Here is a 19,412-nt window from a genome sequence, read left to right as displayed (position 1 = left end):
GACCTGACAATGGTAGGACCATTTAGCCGAGGTCCTCTTAGACAAAATAACGGTCCGCAGATCCGTTTTCGGTCTAGAAGACCCCGACTGAGAGCGTCGCCCCAACCACCGATCTTTCTGTGGAGGGGTGCGGTTTGCAACGCTCTGTTTTTTGAGATTGGCGATATGAGGAGCCAAACGATATTTTATTTTGGCTACTGCACGAGTCACACCTCATATGCGGACTGTGGTGGCGAGTCCACAGTCTCCTCTGTCTCGACACTCATCACATCCACCTCCTCGGAGGAAGATAGATAAAGCGTCTGGCTCTGTCTCTGGGGGGAAGAAATCGCAGCGCGGGCTTACGAACCCTGAGAGAGAGTGTGGTGTCATCTGCTGCTCATCTTAGGAACCACACTCAGTCTTGAGTTTTGATGCCAGGAGATACATTTTATTACATCATCAATGAAAATAAAACGGAGATGCTCTCTGCAGCGAAACATCTCCAGAATGATCATCTTGTCTTCTTTTCATACGGTTCTGACTTTAAGGCGTGGGGTATATATCCCATACAGTTTTCCATACATAGAATGGTTCCTTTGTGCATACAATTCTCCCTCGAGAGAAGCCCCCCCTAAGTCTTGTTATGGTAAAGAAAGAAAGCCCCCACTTATGTTTCCCAGATGTTTCTCATCTGAGGGACTGCAATTGGTCAGATTACAGTCTGTCAACTCGGCGGCCATTTCAGAGCCGTGAAATTTGACACCTTGTGGTGTCGTCTGCCGCTCGTCTGAGGAACCACACTCAGTCTTGAGTTTTGATGCCCGAAGATACATTTTATTATATCATCAATGAGAATAAAACGGAGATGCTCTCTGCAGCGAAACATCTCCAGAATGATCATCTTGTCTTCTTTTTATACTGTTCTGACTTTAAGGCGTAGGGTATATATTCCATACATAGAATGGTTCCTTTGTGCATACAATTCTCCCTAGAGAGAAAGCACCCCCTCTCTAGTCTTGTTATGGTAAAGGAAGAAAGCCCCCACCTATGTTTCTCCAGATGTTTCTAATCTTAGGTTTGTACATTATGCCACGTAGGCATTTTTACACACAGGCATATGGGATTATAATGGAAGAAGAACTGGATATTTAAATGACTATATTCATAATGATTATACCTGATTAATTCCTATTTGGATTAATAAAAATCTTCTACATTCCTCCCTTTGAGACTTAGTAAGTCTCACATTCGCTTAGTATTTTTTACCCAGAGTGCTACTTCATAATTCAGGCGTATTAGTTAACACTACTCAGTGACTAAATAAGTCACTTTGTTTTATTACCAATGACTAAATGATGCAGTATCACTCTGGTTTTGGAGCATCAGGACCAAACGTCTCCCCCCTCACTTGACTAGGAAGGGAGTAAAAGATCCAGTCTCCATAATTTCTTACTTCTATAGAAAACAATTTTATAAGCATGAGCTTCCAATTGGTTCAGTGCTTGCCTGTGGTTGTCACAGTTATGTATAAAGACATAAAAACACATTAAAAACATCACACATAGAATATCACAGGATTAGCATAGTTGATTTTTTCTTTCTTTCTTTCTTTCTTTCTTTCTTTCTTTCTTTCTTTCTTTCTTTCTTTTTTAAATTTTTTTCTTTCTCTTTCTGGATCGTATATCATTGTGCAATGAAATTCTGATTTTGGGTAGCTGTGCTTCAGGATTTTGTGCTTCATTATACTTTATCCACTTAATGACTGTCTGTCTCAATTAGTAAGTCTCACATTCGCTTAGTATTTTTTACCCAGAGTGCTACTTCATAATTCAGTTGTCTTAGTTAACACTACTCAGTGACTAAATAAGTCACTTTGTTTTATTACCAATGACTAAATGATGCAGTATCACTCTGGTTTTGGAGCATCAGGACCAAACGTCTCCCCCCTTACTCGACTAGGAAGGGAGTAAAAGATCCAGTCTCCATAATTTCTTACTTCTATAGAAAACAATGTTATAAGCATGAGCGTGCAGTTGGTTCAGCGCTTGCCTGTGGTTGTCACAGTTATGTATAAAGACATAAAAACACATTCAAAACATCACACATAGAATATCACAAGATTAGCATAGTTGATCTTCAGCCCAGATACTTTGCGCATCCTAGAGGGCCTCCCTTGGGCAGAAGATAGGCTAGCACTTATACCCAGGGTATTGTTCGACTAAATAAATCTCTCTGTTTTATTACCAATGACTAAATGATGCAGTATCACTCTGGTTTTGGAGCATCAGGACCAAACGTCTCCCCCCTTACTCGACTAGGAAGGGAGTAAAAGATCCAGTCTCCATAATTTCTTACTTCTATCGAAAACAATGTTATAAGCATGAGCGTGCAACTGGTTCAGCGTTTGCCTGTGGTTGTCACAGTTATGTATAAAGACATAAAAACACATTAAAAAAATCACACATAGAATATCACAGAATTAGCATAGTTGATCTTCAGTCCAGATACTTTGTGCATCCTAGAGGGCCTCCCTTGGGCAGAAGATAGGCTAGCACTTATTCCCAGGGTATTGTTTTCTTGTCTTTTTTGTTTTCTTTCCGTCATTTCCGTGGAGACAGCACCTGTGTCTAGCATCATGGGTGTGTTTTTTCCTTCTATATTAATTTGCATAATAGGCTCTTCATCAGCTTTCGTTTGTTAAATTGGAAGCTGACTCTCCCCTCTAGGATGCTCTGGGCACCCCTAATATCCTGGATTGGGACCTCCCCAAGAGGATTAGCGTAGTTTTCTTGTCTTTTTTTTCTTTTCTTTCCGTCATTTCCGTGGGAACTTTAGTACAGTGGTCCAGATGATGTCAGGTTGTGTTTCCCCCCACTTTGACTGCTGCTGGAGTAGCTCTCACCACTTCGTAGGGTCCCTTTTCTCCTGGGCTCATTCCATTTTCCTTTTTCCTGTAAATAGATAGCTCTATGTATGGCAGTTAATTTCTTCATATATGATCGAAGATCCATTTGTAATTGCTCTAGAGGCGGTTCTTTGTAGGAACCTCTACAATATAGCACAACATGGGTCGACCCGTAAGCATTTCATGCGATGTTAAGTGCGTGCTCCTGTTAGTTTGCATGCGATAGCTCATTAGTGCAAGAGGTATTGCATCGATCCAATTAAGTTTAGTACGTTCACATATTTTGTTAATTTTGGCCTTGATAGTTCCATTAACCCTTTCGACGCACCCTTGTGCCTGTTTTATTCTTAATTGTTTCAATACTTGTTTTACAGTTTTTAGTATAATGCCTACCCATTATCTGAACTTATTTCTGATGGTATTCCAAATCTAGGAATTAGTTCTCTTGTTATAAATGTAATTACTGTTCCTGCTCCCAGATCTGCTGATGGTACTGCCTCCACCCACCTGCTAAATCTGTCTATGATCACAAGCATGTATCTCTTTCCTTGTACTCGCTTTATCATATCCTCCTTCTGGATTCCCTTCAGTCTCTTGTTTCCACCTTTTCAGCTGTCTCTGGACATATGTGGTTGGATTCTCTGTGTCCTTTTTCTCTGTATGCAGTGACTGCCACACTGCTGGACGGAATGCATCAAAAACAATTCCATCCATATTATGAGAGTTCATTGCTTTGTTCAGGGTAGTTGTTTGAAGAATAGCATCCATCTTTGTCCCTCCTATTATTTTAGCCAGCAATGCTTTAATGTCCCTCACAGCCAAAAGTTTGCCCATAATTTCTTCTTCAAATACTCAAATCCATTTTCCAGCTTCCTCATGCAGATTTAGGAGGCGAGTGATATATGGCCTATTGGTGTCGCTATCCCTTTCCTTACATTGTATTTGGCACAAACTTCACATGTGGACAACAATTAATCCACCATTGCATATAAATAAAGAAACCAATATCCTTGCTTTTTAATTTTTCTTATCACTTCCCCCCTTGCGCAATGGTCAACACCATGCGCATCTGCAATAAGAATTTTCAACAGTGAAGTAGGTGCAACCATTTTTCCTTCATGTGTACGCCAGATCTCTTGTGAATCTTTTTTAGCTCCCCTTTGGTGCCACATTGCTGGCGGCATAGCATCAATCACAGCATGTCTAAACAATGTTGCCATTAATGGGTCTCCTTCTGGATTCCCTTCAGTCTCTTGCTTCCACCTTTTCAGCTGTCTCTGTACATATGTGGTTGGATTTTCTTTGTCCGTTTACTCTGCACGCAGTGCCTGCCACACTGCTGGACGGAATGCATCCAAAACAATTCCATCCATATTATGAGAGTTCATTGCTCTGTCCAGAGTAGTTGTTTGAAGAATTTCATCCATCTTTGTCCCTCCTATTATTTTAGCCAGCAACGCTTTAATGTCCCTCACAGCCAAAAGTTTGCCCATAGTTTCTTCTTCAAGTACTCAAATCCATTTTCCAGCTTCCCCTGAATTTATGGGAGGTGGGTGACCAGCCCCTCGAGGTCCTGTGGGGCCCAGGGGACTTATTGTCCCTTCGCACCCTTGCTTAAAATTGGGAGTTGTGCAGCCAGTGATCTGAGTGCCCCTTTTCTTTGCCCTGTTCCCATTTTCCGCTATCAAATAACTCCTTTCCTTCATTTACCTCCTCTGTACTTTCAAACAACTTACTTCTGCCTCTTTTCAATCGATTTACTTCTTGTATCTTTTTCTGATTCTGGCCCTTCTGGTACTGGTATATGGCCTATTGGTGTCGCTATCCCTTTCCTTACATTGTATTTGGCACAAACTTCACATGTGGACAAAAATTCATCCACCATTGCATATTAATAAGGAGACCAATATCCTTGCTTTTTAATTTTTCTTATCACTTCCCCCCTTGCGCAATGGTCAACACCATGCGCATCTGCAATAAGAATTTTCAACAGTGAAGTAGGTGCAACCATTTTTCCTTCATGTGTACGCCAGATCTCTTGTGAATCTTTTTTAGCTCCCCTTTGGTGCCACATTGGTTGTTCATAGGGGCCTGCTTGTTGTTGAATTCGAATTATATCCTTTAATTGAGGTTGAGGTTCGATAAGTACTACAGGTGCTAATACTGCTACTTGACACCCTGAAGCTTTTTTAGCTTCTATGTCAGCTGCATTGTTTCCCTTAATGACATAATCTTTTCCTTTCCTTCATGTGTACGCCAGATCTCTTGTGAGTCTTTTTTAGCTCCCCTTTGGTGCCACATTGATTGCTCATAGGGGCCTGCTTGTTTTTGAATTCGAATTATATCCTCTAATTGAGGTTGAGGTATGATAAGTACTACAGGTGCTAATACTGCTACTTGACACCCTGAAGCTTTTTCAGCTTCTATATTTGCTGCATTTTTTCCCTTTATATCATCAATAACATAATCATTTCCCTTCTTGTGTGCTTGACGTTTTATTATTGCTAGTCTTTTTGGAAGCATAGCAGAAATTAATCGCCCTATTTTGTTCTATTTTATTTATTTATTTATTACTGTTATATATATATATATATATTTATTTTTATTATTTTTTATCTCTTTCTGGATCATATATCATTGTGCAATGAAATCTGGGAGACGAGTGACCAGCCCCTCGAGGTCCTGTGGGGCCCAGGGGACTTATTGTCCCTTCGCACCCTTGCTTAAAATTGGGAGTTGTGCAGCCAGTGATCTGAGTGCCCCTTTTCTTTGCCCTGTTCCCATTTTCCGCTATCAAATAACTCCTTTCCTTCATTTACCTCCTCTGTACTTTCAAACAACTTACTTCTGCCTCTTTTCAATCGATTTACTTCTTGTATCTTTTTCTGATTCTTTAATTTTCTCTTCTATTTCTTCTAACACTTCCTCAAATTTTGTTTTATTTTGGTTTGTTTTCATCTTCTCTAACGCTATTAAAACTGTCTATAACAATCCATCTGTAAATATCCTTTACTTTCTTTTCTCTCTTGCCTCTTTGTTTTCACAGCTGGTTCCTTTTTTTTTTTTTTCTTTTTTCTCCCAGCTTTACTGGTCCTTACATTTGCCTTTCTCCAGTTGAATTTCTATTGTTCCCTTGAGGATTGTGACCTCTCCCTCTGTGTGCAAATAGGGGGGCGGCTCAAAAAACAATCTTTCCTTTTTCTTCGTATTTTTTGTCTGCCTCTTTTAATATTTTTCTTGCCTATTTTATATTTATTAATATGTCCTCCCCTTCCTTTTTACTCTTACTGGATTTGCTGATTTTATTAATCCTATATCTATGTTGAGACCATAGTTCAGTTGGTACCTGTCGCTGCCTTTCCTTATATAACTCTCATTTTGGTTTATTATTTCGGATGTTGTAGACATCTGTGTCATTTTCTTTTTGCCGATAACTACTTCTTGAGGAATTCCCAGCAAACTGGTTGCACACAAAACTTTGATATAATTTTTGTCAGCTGTATGAAAAATAAATGGATGTTCTGTTGGTTCCCACTTGCTTTGTTCTGCCTTTTTCATCATTGGTCCTAAATCTTTTGTTTCCCAATTTTTTCCTACATATACTGCAATATGTGGGACCAAATTAGTTTCACTGAACCATTTTTGAACAAATTCACCTTCTGGTATATTTAAAGCTGCTCCCTGTTTACCTATTATGATTTACTGGGAGACCATCTCAATTTGCTGTCCCTTTGTTTCTTCCTGTCATTTTTGTTTGATATCTTGTTTATTAACTCTTTACACAGTGGTTATTTTAATCCTAATATTTCCACTGGAGTGACTGTTTATTCAGGCAAGGCTTTATTCTTTCATTCTTCGACCCTTTATCTAGAGGGTCATTCACTCATTATTTTGTCCCTCTATATTAAATCAGGGCTCATGATTTATTCATCCCTCTTGAGTGCGTCACGAGCTGCGTCCCTCCACGCCAAGCCACATTTAAGTGATGGACCAAGAGGGTGCGCAGCTCTTAACCACCCAATACGGAATTTCTTTATTTTCTCATACATTCACCATCACTCATACGGACATGCACACGGACACAGACACAGTTTCAGTCTCATACAACAAAACACTACACTCTTCCTCGAGTGACCTGCAGGGCTCTCGCTCTTTTACTGATTAATCTCCCTCAACTCAGGAATTGTTGCCTTTGCGTTCAGCCCTCTGTACTATTCCTCTCTTACAGCGCGGTATCCAAAGGACTGTGCGCGCTTTTCTATACTACATCTGCTTCATTGCTGCTGTCCTTTTAGGTCAGTCTACAACAAACACAGACCATTACACGTAATGTATTTCTGCCTACACCATCTAGTTTCAATTTAGGTCACCTATCAAGGCCTTCCTAATATTAAACCAAATCTGTGCATGCAGTTATTTCTTCTGGCATCAAAACCCCTTTTATTTTATTTTAGTTATTTATTTATTTTTAATTCTGGAAGAGCAGATTTTAAGTGTCCTTACCACTAAGAGCAGACCAGCAAACAACACAAACTAATTATATAAGCAAAATTGCTTACCTATTCGGTGGCCACCGTTGTCGTGTGTTGCTCGCCAAAAGCCAGCCAAAAGTGGCCGTCCACTCCTCTGCTCTTTGCCAGTCCCTTCGTGGTCGCCAATTTGTGGTGTCGTCTGCTGCTCATACTCCACCAAGCTACTATTATAAGCATGAGCCCCGTCAGACTGGTCATGGCGGCGGTGTTGCAACAATATATAGTGATATTCTCAATGTTACTCAGAAGACAGGATACAGGTTTAAATATTAATGCTTAATGTTACACTGTCAGATATGCAAAATAAATCTGTCGTATCTCTTGCTCTGGCTACTGTGTATAGACCACCAGGGCCGTATACAGATTTCCTAAAAGAATTTGCAGATTTCCTCTCAGATTGGTTACTGTTGATAAAGCGCGAATTGTCGGAGATTTTAACATTCACATTAATAATACAAATGATCCATTAAACTTTTTGAGTCAAGCAAAACGTCACCGGCCCAATCATCGTTTTAATCAATCTAAATGCTGATTTCATTCATTAACCTCAACTGGTTGGTCTATTTCTGAGTCGTATTGAGACTCTGGTTTGGGGGTCCTCTCCCTGAACCGGAACCTTCTGTGGCCCGTCTGTGGCATTCTAACTGGGGTCGAAAGTCCTTTCTCTCTTTCTGCTATTAACTCCACATAGTCTGAATCTGACTGATCCTCGTCACTGGAAGTACTAGAAGAACTATTTCTTTCTGCCCCTGCATCAGAATAGTATTCATCGTTGCTGCCTACACTGTCCCTGATTATTCTTTCTAATGCTGCTTTGTTTATCAGGTCTTTCTGTGCTACAATTGCTCTCTTTGCTCTCTGAGTCAGTGTGGTGTCCGCGAAGATTTCTATAGAGTCTCCTCCATTAAGTAAACACCATACTTGACCACAGGTTATACTGGGTGCGTACTCTTCGTCCCACGTGTCCCTTCGATCTAAAAGGGTCTCTCTTTTCCTACGTTTTGCAGGTGTTGGTTTGTATGACCCTTTTCCTAGTCTAAATGTATCATAACTCTTACAGAGCTTCAGTTTAGGAAAGGGGTTGTCTACTTGGTCTCTTTTCTCTCGAGAAGCTCCTACCTGCTTTAACACCGGCCAGTTAGGATCTGGTTCGTGTTCTAGGGCTTCTGCCCTGAGTTCAGTCGATTGTTGTCTCGTGCCTATTCCCTGATCTAACCTTCCTTCTCTGGCCGCTTCATCTTGATTCACCCTTTGCATTATATTCTTCAACACCGCGGCATTTGGGTGAAAGACTATCCATGTTTTAGGCCAGTCAGTACGGTCAGTTTTTCTTAACAGTGCTGTTACGAGGGATGTCCCCATTTTGGTTTCACTAAAACCATACACCCCTCCTGATATTATGGACATAGCCACTGTGCGATATTTATTTTCTCTAGCAGATGCACAGATTTGATCTATTAACCCTCTGGGGTCTGAGGGTGTTTTGGGGCCCTGGAGAAGTTTTGACATGCCCTGACATTAGTTTTTTTTCCAGGTTCGTGTTCTAGGGCTTCTGCCCTGAGTTCAGTCGATTGTTGTCTCGTGCCTATTCCCTGATCTAACCTTCCTTCTCTGGCCGCTTCATCTTGATTCACCCTTTGCATTATATTCTTCAACACCGCGGCATTTGGGTGAAAGACTATCCATGTTTTAGGCCAGTCAGTACGGTCAGTTTTTCTTAACAGTGCTGTTACGAGGGATGTCCCCATTTTGGTTTCACTAAAACCATACACCCCTCCTGATATTATGGACATAGCCACTGTGCGATATTTATTTTCTCTAGCAGATGCACAGATTTGATCTATTAACCCTCTGGGGTCTGAGGGTGTTTCGGGGCCCTGGAGAAGTTTTGACATGCCCTGACATTAGTTTTTTTTTCCAATATCTTAAAAAAATATATGAATGGCTAAAGGTAAAAATGTAAAATATGTGAAAAATAATGTGTTTTTCGAACAACCTTATTATGAGAGCCTGTTCTAGTTCTAGCCCCAGAGACATTTTAGATGTGCATCTTTGCTAATCTTTTAACAAACTACACTAAAAATAGCCTCAAAGCTAAAGATGTGAACTAACAATCACAAAAATCCAATTTTTGATTTCATATGGTCTTTGATTTAATTATTACTAGCGGTGTGTTTACACTTCTGCTTTTCTTTCTTTTTTTTTTTTTACTTGAGCTGGTGCAAATGTTTTGATTGACCTGTACATGGTGAACTGAAGATGGTAAAGCTGAGATTTATTCCTGTTGTTTCTCACAACATTATAGTAGAAATAAAACATTCAGCTAAAACGATGAGTCAGGCAAATCTATGAAGACCAGCGGATGTAAGGAGAAAATACTGTGCTGAATGTGCAAACTATTTGCATTTAAACCAATACTTTTTCTACTTTTAATAGACAATATAATGTACATCCCACAAATATGATCCTGTGGGAGCTCTCCATGTCCCTGTGATACAACCGATGAGCTTGCAAAATGATCTCAAGATAAAACACATGACTGCATGAGCAGCAGTGGAATATGGATTAAATCTTAAATTACCATTTCCTGAACTCCGCTGACCCACTTCCTCCAATCCCAACATGAGACACACAGTGATTATGAATCATTATGGAGCCTCTGAAGACCACGAGGGCTGTTAATCTTTGTGTCTGACTGCAAAAGCAAATTAATTAAAGAAAAATGTTCTTCCACCAGCCTCAAAATGATTTGTCATTGAATGCAGTTTATGAGGCAATTTTAGAAAATTTGCTTTTGTCCAATATTCTAATTTACTGTGTGATAACAGGTGCTGGTTGTAAATCGATTGTATTTACAGTGTTCTGATGGTGGAATTAATTGAAGATAATACGAGAGCGTGTGCTGACGTTGCTGAAAGATGCTACTGGTTCAGGTTTATTATTCCATTATGTTACATGAAAATATTATATTAATATTAATATATTTATATAAGGTACAGTAAAAAAAATAAAAAATGGTCACATTATATTATTTATTGTCTAACCCCCTGTACATGTTTACATCATTGTTGTTCATTTGTCAAGGCCATAAAACACATACAGAATATTTGTTCACAAGACTTTTGAGAACTGGATGAGGTAGACTAGAGTTTTTGCTACAGAATGATGTGAAAAGGATCCTGTTCACTCCTTCACAGAAAACAATATATTGATTTAACATTTGTAAAACAGGATTTCTGATAGAATGCCCGTTTGCAAGGGAGTGACAATGGCCATGAATATTTAGTGATTCACAACTGAGAGACAAAGGGCCTCTCATAATGGGTCATCAATATGAAAGTGACTGAGGCAGGTTCAATTAGTGTCCAGTGGCTGTGAACAGTGAGAGATCTTAAGGCAGGTGCAGCGTGCACATCATAACGGATTAAAACAGTTGAATAAAATATAAGGTAAGGTGGCAAATAGGTAAAAAATTATATGTTGATGTGTGTATGTCTCTTTGTTGATGTGTGAGTGATGTTGAGGCAGGTGAAAAGAGTCCTCTGCTGCCATCGACTGGTTATAATGGTAATATTATGTCACTTTCATTTTAAAAGTGCCTGTTTTCCACCAGAAATCTCCACTAAAGGCACATTTTCCATGTTAACCCTATTAAGCATGCCTACACACAGGCACACATACACTTTTTTGTTGTACATATAGATATTTTAACCCTCTGGGATCTGAGGGGTTTTGGGGCCCTGGAGAGGTTTTGACATGCCCTGACATTTGAATTTTTTTCAATATCTTAAACATATAAATGGCTAACGTCTGATTACACTGTAATCAGCACAAACTGGGCTACAATAATATGTGAGCAGCATGAAAGTACATGTTTGTGTTTTTGAGAAAACAATGTTTATGCGTGGTTAGTGGAAAACTAAATTTTTTAAGTCACTGAAATAAGGCCATAAAACACATACAGAATATTTGTTCACAAGACTTTTGAGAACTGGATGAGGTAGACTAGAGTTTTTGCTACAGAATGATGTGAAAAGGATCCTGTTCACTCCTTCACAGAAAACAATATATTGATTTAACATTTGTAAAACAGGATTTCTGATAGAATGCCCGTTTGCAAGGGAGTGACAATGGCCATGAATATTTAGTGATTCACAACTGAGAGACAAAGGGCCTCTCATAATGGGTCATCAATATGAAAGTGACTGAGGCAGGTAAGAAAGAGTGTGAGGAGAGTAAAATAATGTGGGTTTTTGATTATAATTTGTATTTTATTTACAACACAGTATAATAAAAAATATATACAGTGAAGGTCAAGGACACATGATTGAACTTACTGATCTGAACACTGAGACTTGAGCAGTAACACACCTTTCTGCCAAACATTCATTCATAGTGTTAACACTCACACTTCTTTTCTATCTTGTGGTTTTATGTTATAAAAAATTAAACAAACATCCTGGCGTTGTCAGACATTTAGACAATGAAATAACACATATTTCAAAATGTTTCACTTGATTTCATTCATGTAGTCAGGAATTATATTTTGGGAAAAGTCTAGTAAAATGTGTACAAGTTATGTCACAATAACAACAGATGCAAGTGCTCTTAGACTACTCATCAGAGTGATATCCTCCACTGGATCTAGCTGCGTGACGCACGCGCGTCTCACTTGGATGTTTAGAATCTGAAAAGCCGCGATCGGCGCGTGACCACATTACATATAATGAGTTGAGACGGGAGAACTGGACATCGCGTTAGTTTAATACGGATTACTTTAACAGAGAATATTTGTTTGGACGTGACTTACTTCATTTAAAAGTAGACATTTCAAGCTTTCTATACATATATTTCTCATATCTTTGAGGCAAGTATTCGCGGAGATTCATGTTGTTTTATTTACGTATCTGTGAAGAGAGGTCACAGAGACAGAGACGGCAGAGAACGCACCCTGTTTATTTTCTTTATTTTACAAAAGCACATTGTTTTGTTGTTATTATGACTATACGCAAATAAAAGTAGACCCTTTGCAGTTTCAAACGATACCTTATTCTTATCTGTACGATCAAAACTGACGGAGTATTTTTAGTTCTTTTCGCGGTCATAAAGGAAATACGAGACAGACCGCACTGGTGCGGGCTTCGACCCCAGGAGGTTAATGTGTCCAAGGTCAAAATAGCTTTTAATTCTTCTAATTCGTGGCCTCTGCTTTTTTCGTGCCCAATGGCATGTATTACTGGTTTGCCATTTGGCCCTCCTATTTTCTGTAGGATTATATCTCCCGTTCTAGGGGGGTTCTTTCTACGTTCTATCAGTCCATCTGATTCTTCTTGAAATTTTTGTCCTGCCCGTTCTCTAAGGGCTGCAGCCACCCCCGCCCCATGGCTGAGAAATTTATTGGCAGCATTTACCAAAACACAAGCTTCCTCCTCCTGCTCTAAACACCCTTTTTTAAGATAATAAAAATGTTTCCCTTTCCAAAATAAATCCTGAGTGGCTCTTCGTCCTCTGACGAAAATTCATCACTTGGGCTATTGTGGCCCCCCCCCCCTTTCGTTAACTTTCGAAACCGTTTTTTTTTTTTTTGACTAACTCACCCTGTTCTGAGGGTCTCTGAATCTCTGTCTTTTCTCTTTTTACAGGTCTTCTCTAGCCTGCTCACACTTTCACTTCAGTTCCTCTGAACTGCTTTCTATGGCTGTGGGTATATGGGGTCTTTTTTCTGCTTATCTCTCTATTATCCCTAAAGTTTTTCTCCCTTTGTACTCAACCCTCACACATTGGGCGCCATGTTGTATTTTTATACTGCCTCATTATCTAAACACTCTGACACACATCTCTACAATCCCAAATAGCCAATTCCAAATCAAAGGATTTGTCCTTCAGATTTGGTATGTGGTCAGCCGTCTAGAAACCCTGTGCGGTGTCCTTCCAGCATCAATCAGGTCCGGTCCTCTTGAGGCTTGTCTGAGATAAGTATTTAGGTTCAGATAATAGTGTTATGAATAAAATAATTTACTCTTGAGATTTTGTTTAAGAGAGGTTTAAACGCATCACCATTTGAAATGGTTTCGCTTTAATAAACAAATTCAGAATAAGAAATCAACACAACATAACAGCGAGATGTCTTCACCCCGAGGTGTGGTGCCGTTCTGTTCCAAGTTTTTCAATATATACTGTAGTTCTGCCTTGGCTACACAGTATTGCTTCACAACAAAGAATTTCCATATATGAACATACAAAACAAGATTAACACACACCCACTAAGTTTTAACTCTGCAGCAAGCTCTTGGTTACTTAAACACAGGATATATGCAGGTTGCAATTGCAAAGGCTTTCATTTTGCAAATGCAACACCTAAACTACTTGCAAAGCGAGACACATACATTAAATCATATTTTTCTATAACCATTGTTAGCCACAAGCCAGAGACACCTATTCTCTTTCTGGCTTTGACAGGAGGTCTGTTAAGCAGTGCTATTTTCAGAGACGGCATTGGGGCCCTGGATGGCAAGAGCCTCAATCTCGTCTAACAAATCTCATCAATCACGTCTTCCCATCTCAAAATAAAATCTACTACACACAGTCATCTCTTTTAACATTTTCATTAATTTATTATTTATTCTTTCTTGTTGTCTAATTAATCTTATCATTCCTCTTATTTTAAAAGTGACCTCCTGATGCTCCCGGTTCTTCTTTCTTCATTTTTCCGTCTTTTGTTTCTTGACATCTTTGTCCCATTTTCTTTGTAAACCTTGTACATGTAAATCATCCAAATGAATTTCTAGTTTACCTGGTTCTTTGTTTAGGCTTCCTGTTGGGGATCGGTCTGGGGAGTGCACCATATTTATTGGGTCCACTGACCCAACAACTAACATAGGCTGAAGTAGAATATTAAAACAAATCCTATGTTTAGTTGTATTCGTTAATAACAGCAATAGTCTACACCTCAAAATAGTTTTTCTTATGCGATTAGTTACACAATCAAAAGTTAAGTCCAACAATTTAAAGGATTGGAAATAATAATAATAATAGAGCTTTAAGCATGCTTTATAATAGAAATACATTTATCTTAAAAATAACTTTCACTGAAAGATGCTGCTTTTAAATGACGAGTCAGACGACAGACCTTGACAGAAGCTCCAACCTTTCAATCTTTCCGGTGACATCTAGAAAAGAAATATTACTGGGTGTTTAGCCTGATTTTAAAGTATGTCTTAATATTTAGTTATTTTATTCTCTCTTACCCATCAGAGTGGTTCTGCTGGTTTGTGAAAGTGAACGTTCCACTGATCCCTTTAGCTCAGATTCAAGGGTCTTGCATATATGCTCCTTTCGAAAGAAACAACAGAAAACACATAGTCAAGGTATAGAAAAAGAAGAGCGTTTTTGTGTTGCTCGTAAGTATGTTCAGAAAGAAGCAGCAAATATGTTTAAACAATATTGAGAAATACCTTTAAATCCTTGAACTGATTCAGAACTTCCATTTTTGCATCTTTGAACATGCTGGGTTTTAACAATTCAATTGTTTCCGTTATTTTATCCTCCCTCTTCTCCATTGCTTTTACTCCTGTCAACTTTGCAGCTTCTGTAATAGGTAACATTTAATATTCTGTTAATATTTAATATTCTTTACCACAGGCAATACAAACATAGAATGTCTCTGAGAGAAAAACTGTCATTAGTTATATAAGGACAAAAATGTGGTTTCATCTGTGGTCTTAAAACTAACAGGTTTGTGCAACCTCAGGTGGGCAACAGTTAAACTGCAATTAGTGTGTGTTGTTTTAAAAGCTTCCTTACGCTCATAGCCAGCAGTCATTCGATTCTGAATTGTTTTTTGGATTGATGAGTAGATTTCCTTCTTTCTCGCAACAACTTCTCTTTTGAGCAATGCCTTCACTTTGGTTTCCTTATCAGGAGGTTAACACAGATAATTATTCATATACATATTATTATTATTATGTACTAAATATATCAGTAAGTAGAAATGCCATGGTCATTGTTGTTGAAATTAAAATAATTCACACTAGGTATAAAACAGTATCCCATTTTAGTAGGAAAAAACAACACATCACATCTCACTCTTTTAGAGGAAATAGAGCTTTTCTGCTTTCAGAAGGCCTTTGCATTTTGACACTTGAAACTTGACAATGATATTTTTTGAGACAATGAAAAAGATTTATAAAGATAACAAATTCTGTTGCTTGCACATTAGTAATCATTCATTGGAATAGAGTTACCTGTAGATAGATAGGTATAAATGAAAGTAAGCATAAAATAAAAGACAACTATAATAAAGACAACTCGCCTCTGTTTTGATGAAGTTTTCCATGTGGTATAGCATGGAAGATGGGGAGTAAGCAGTGCCACTTTGGATGATACTGAATTCATCAATCTGTTCCTGCACTGATTTTCCGGTTTTGTTATTGCCATCAACACTGTAGTAATGAAGAAAAAAAGAATTTAAATAACACAAGACCAAATGGGTACTAATAGGTCATCCTAGACCAGCGGTTCTCAATTTCAGTCCTTGCACCCACCTTTATATATATATACATACATACATACAAGGGATGTAACGATATTATCAATATCGTGATATCACGTTAGCAAAACCGTCTCGATATTATCGTGGTCACATGACGATATAATACGATAGGTCTTCTGGGCAAAAATTTCGTTTTTAAAATATTTTATAACTTATTATTCTAACATAAAAGGTCTTTAAAGTTGTTTTGGGCCATTATGCTTTGGCACAGTATCTGTCAAATGAACTAAAACCGAAAGGACAATATGGCTTAATCTCTTAAAGTCTGTTTTCGCTGCGCACTTCGGCTTAGTTCACAGTGAATGAATGCAGTGAACTCGTTTATTTCATGTGCTGTGAGTTTAGCATGCATCTGGGAACGCAACAGCCACCAGTTAGACTTTATTTTCACAGCAGATGACTTGTAGTATAATGCATTTTTGTAAGCATATTTTCACTGAAGCTGGAGTTTCTTTCAAAATAAAAGCTTTAAAGTGCAGAATGAATTGCTGACAGCTAGTGGTTTAAATACAGTCCAAATTCAAAGTATCTCTTTCAAGTGTAGAAATTAGGAAAGAAGTATTGTAATGTCCCTACTGTAGTGTAAAGCGAAAAAAAAAAAAGAAGGAAATATTCATTCGTTTTACAATATATGTCTATTACTGTCATTTTTGTCATTATTATTACTATATTCTAATTTGTTTGGCATCCTAAAACACCAGTGTGAATGTAATTTAGACTGAGCCAGTATATCACAAATAAAAAGAGGGTCGAGTCCTCAGGTGCTTTACTTACTTTTTTCGGACTTAAGTTTTCTTAGTTAAGAACATGGGTTGGCGCTCTTATCAAAGTGCATTAGATAGAATAACTTAACTTTAAAATGTAAAAAATGTTCATTTTTTCCAATTCTTCATTTGCCTTTTTTTTTTTTAAATATTGATTTAAATATTGCAATATTGTATCGTGGACTTCATATCGTGATATTATCTTATTGTGAGATTTTGATATCGTTACATCCATATATATATATATATATATATATATATATATGTGTGTGTGTGTGTGTGTGTGTGACCCTGGACCACAAAACCAGTCATAAGGGTCAATTTTTTTAAAATTGAGATTTATTCATCTGAGGGTGCAAAAAATTAAAATATTGAGAAAATCGCCTTTAAAGTTGTCCAAATTAAGTTCTTAGCGATGCATATTACTAATCAAAAAATTTGGTTTTGATATATTTACGGTAGGAAATTTACAGAATATCTTAATGTAACATGAACTTTACTTAATATCCTAATGAGTTTTGGCATAAAAGAAAAATTGATAATTTTGACCTATACGATGTATTGTTGGCTATTACTACAAATATACCTGTGCTACTTATGACTGCTTTTGTGCTCCAGGGTCACATATATACCACTAGCTGATGTAGATGTGCTTATATATTTCAATACACTGCTCATCTAACACTCTAAATTGTTTTATTTTTATCAACTGAAGGTATAGTGGATAGGGAATGACAGCAGAACATACGGAAAAATTAAATTAAAATTCTCATCGATGTCGTCGTGCATGTGTTTGGCCAAGCACATGTTTAGATCTAGGGGTCCATCCCAGTTCTTTGGCCAATAGTATCCTTTGTTCTTGTACAATGCTTGAAGGGTTTTATGGAATCCCCTTTTATCTACAGGTGCAACCTGATTCAGAAAGCACAAATATCACTGCAGTTAGAAAGCCCACAAAATGGCTTTTCAGACATTTCAACATTTCACAGACAACAGGATCACACTTACAGATGCAATCATGGAGTTTTTGGTGTCAACACACAGTTCCACTGATTCCTTCACTCCTTTTGAGAGACATTGATCCAAAATCGTATAAAGTAAATCAAACTGACAATCCAACTCCTTCAGTGCCTTTTCTAGGTTCTTCTGCAAAGCTTTATGGACTTCAGCTTTTTTCTCCACCTAAAACAGAAAGCAGTGTAGCAGTAAATTTCTCAATAAACCTATTGGCTGATTTTTAGAAGACAAGTGAAATATCATTAATTCTGACCATTTTTTCATCTGTATCTAGTTGGACACTTTGAATGAAGGACAAAACTCCCTTTGCTTCATTGACATAATCTCTGGTCAGTTCTCGGTTAATTCTCCTGTTAGTGTTCTTCAGAACGTCCTGCAGCTTTGGAATTTCTACAGATTATTGGCAAAATGTCAATATTTAAATGAGCAGGAGTAATAATGGTGCGTTCAAGTCATGTCGGATAGATCGTATTTACGAGTTGAACGCACATGAACAAAGTCGTTATTACGAGTGGGAAACTCTAAATTTTCTTTAAGCCCCGAGTTTCCGAGTTGGGGGCGTGTCAATGAGAAACATGGCAGAATCGATGGATGCAACGTCTGTAGTTGACGGTACATTTTAGTTTAAATTGATAGTTTAGTTGTCCTATAAACTTAAATTGGTCATGTTCTTGTTACGCAGCTGAAATCCAAAACCCTGTTGTATTTTCTTGTAATTTATTAAAAGAAGGTACACCGCCATCTTGTGCCGACTAAACTGACTAAACTGACGTCGTAATTACGACTTGTCAACTCGTAAGTACGAACGTCCCAGGAGGACTTGAACGCAGCATAAGACACATAAACTTTTCAAAACAAAATTTCACTTGATTACCTGTTTCAACAGGTTCCAGATGTGGATTTTTATCTAAGTATGCCCTGGAGCTGACAGTGAAAACATCAGTAATGAATCTGGCTTTTGATTTCTGAATAAGAATATGAATAAGCATAAGAATATGAATATGAATATGAATAAGCATAAGAATAAGAATAATGTTTCAGTTCACATATATACCGTGATTTCAAGATTTTCAAACTTCTTTTTCACAATTTCCTTTGCACGGTTGTTCCTATGAATTATGCACCCTGTTTTAGGGTTCTGAAAAAAGGGGGGAGGGGGTGATACGAATCAGATGAAGTGCCTATAAGTGATATTTGATTCAGTGGATGATAGTGAGCAAGATTATTACATATGTATTAGGCAGTAAGTCAGATCAGGCATGTCTATATTTTGTAGAGCAATCCATTGTTAATTATTAGGAAAACTTCTAGCCTTTTAAAACACATTGAAATTAACTTAAAATCTGCATATTTTATTCAGGAGGATTTTGATTTTTTAAATCAAAATAATTAGGGATGCACTGATACCGATACTGAGCTCCTGTACTCGTACTCGTACTCGTACTCGTTAAAATGCCCCGATACCAAACGCCGATACCACACAGCATGTGTTAAGTGCCATATTCAGACAACGAAACACCGACAACAGAACAACAGACAGCAGAATGGAATTATTAGAGATTAAGGATGTCTACGAAGTATATGTATGCAACGAATATAATGTTAAACATTCAGTATTAACGCCTGTATAGCTGATGTGCGCGAGCTGATAAACAAAGCAC

At 38.0% G+C, this 19,412-nt stretch overlaps 2 protein-coding genes across 2 annotated transcripts in view; one reads left to right on the top strand and one right to left on the bottom strand.

The window, feature by feature from the left end:
- The window catches only part of LOC107680187 (gastrula zinc finger protein XlCGF57.1-like), a 964,523-nt gene that overhangs the window by 886,141 nt on the left and 58,970 nt on the right, over positions 1-19,412 (top strand). The gene's annotated exons all lie outside the window — the stretch shown is intronic.
- Positions 14,516-19,412, bottom strand: part of LOC107680185 (nuclear GTPase SLIP-GC-like) — a 10,834-nt gene continuing 5,937 nt past the window's right edge. The window contains exons 8-17 of the mRNA XM_016475968.1: positions 18,806-18,889; positions 18,626-18,716; positions 18,005-18,141; positions 17,743-17,916; positions 17,483-17,646; positions 15,731-15,860; positions 15,223-15,331; positions 14,874-15,007; positions 14,667-14,751; positions 14,516-14,588 (exon numbers count right to left, since the gene is read on the bottom strand). Coding sequence (XP_016331454.1) covers positions 14,536-14,588; positions 14,667-14,751; positions 14,874-15,007; positions 15,223-15,331; positions 15,731-15,860; positions 17,483-17,646; positions 17,743-17,916; positions 18,005-18,141; positions 18,626-18,716; positions 18,806-18,889 — 1,161 coding nt within the window. The 3' untranslated portion in view covers positions 14,516-14,535. The remainder of the gene's footprint in view (positions 14,589-14,666; positions 14,752-14,873; positions 15,008-15,222; positions 15,332-15,730; positions 15,861-17,482; positions 17,647-17,742; positions 17,917-18,004; positions 18,142-18,625; positions 18,717-18,805; positions 18,890-19,412) is intronic.

The sequence above is a fragment of the Sinocyclocheilus anshuiensis genome, unplaced genomic scaffold, assembly GCF_001515605.1.
Source record: "Sinocyclocheilus anshuiensis isolate Anshui unplaced genomic scaffold, SAMN03320099.WGS_v1.1 scaffold492, whole genome shotgun sequence".
NCBI classification, from domain to species: domain Eukaryota; kingdom Metazoa; phylum Chordata; class Actinopteri; order Cypriniformes; family Cyprinidae; genus Sinocyclocheilus; species Sinocyclocheilus anshuiensis.
Note: the sequence above shows the minus strand (reverse complement) of the source record. Positions and strands in the feature narration are given on the sequence as shown.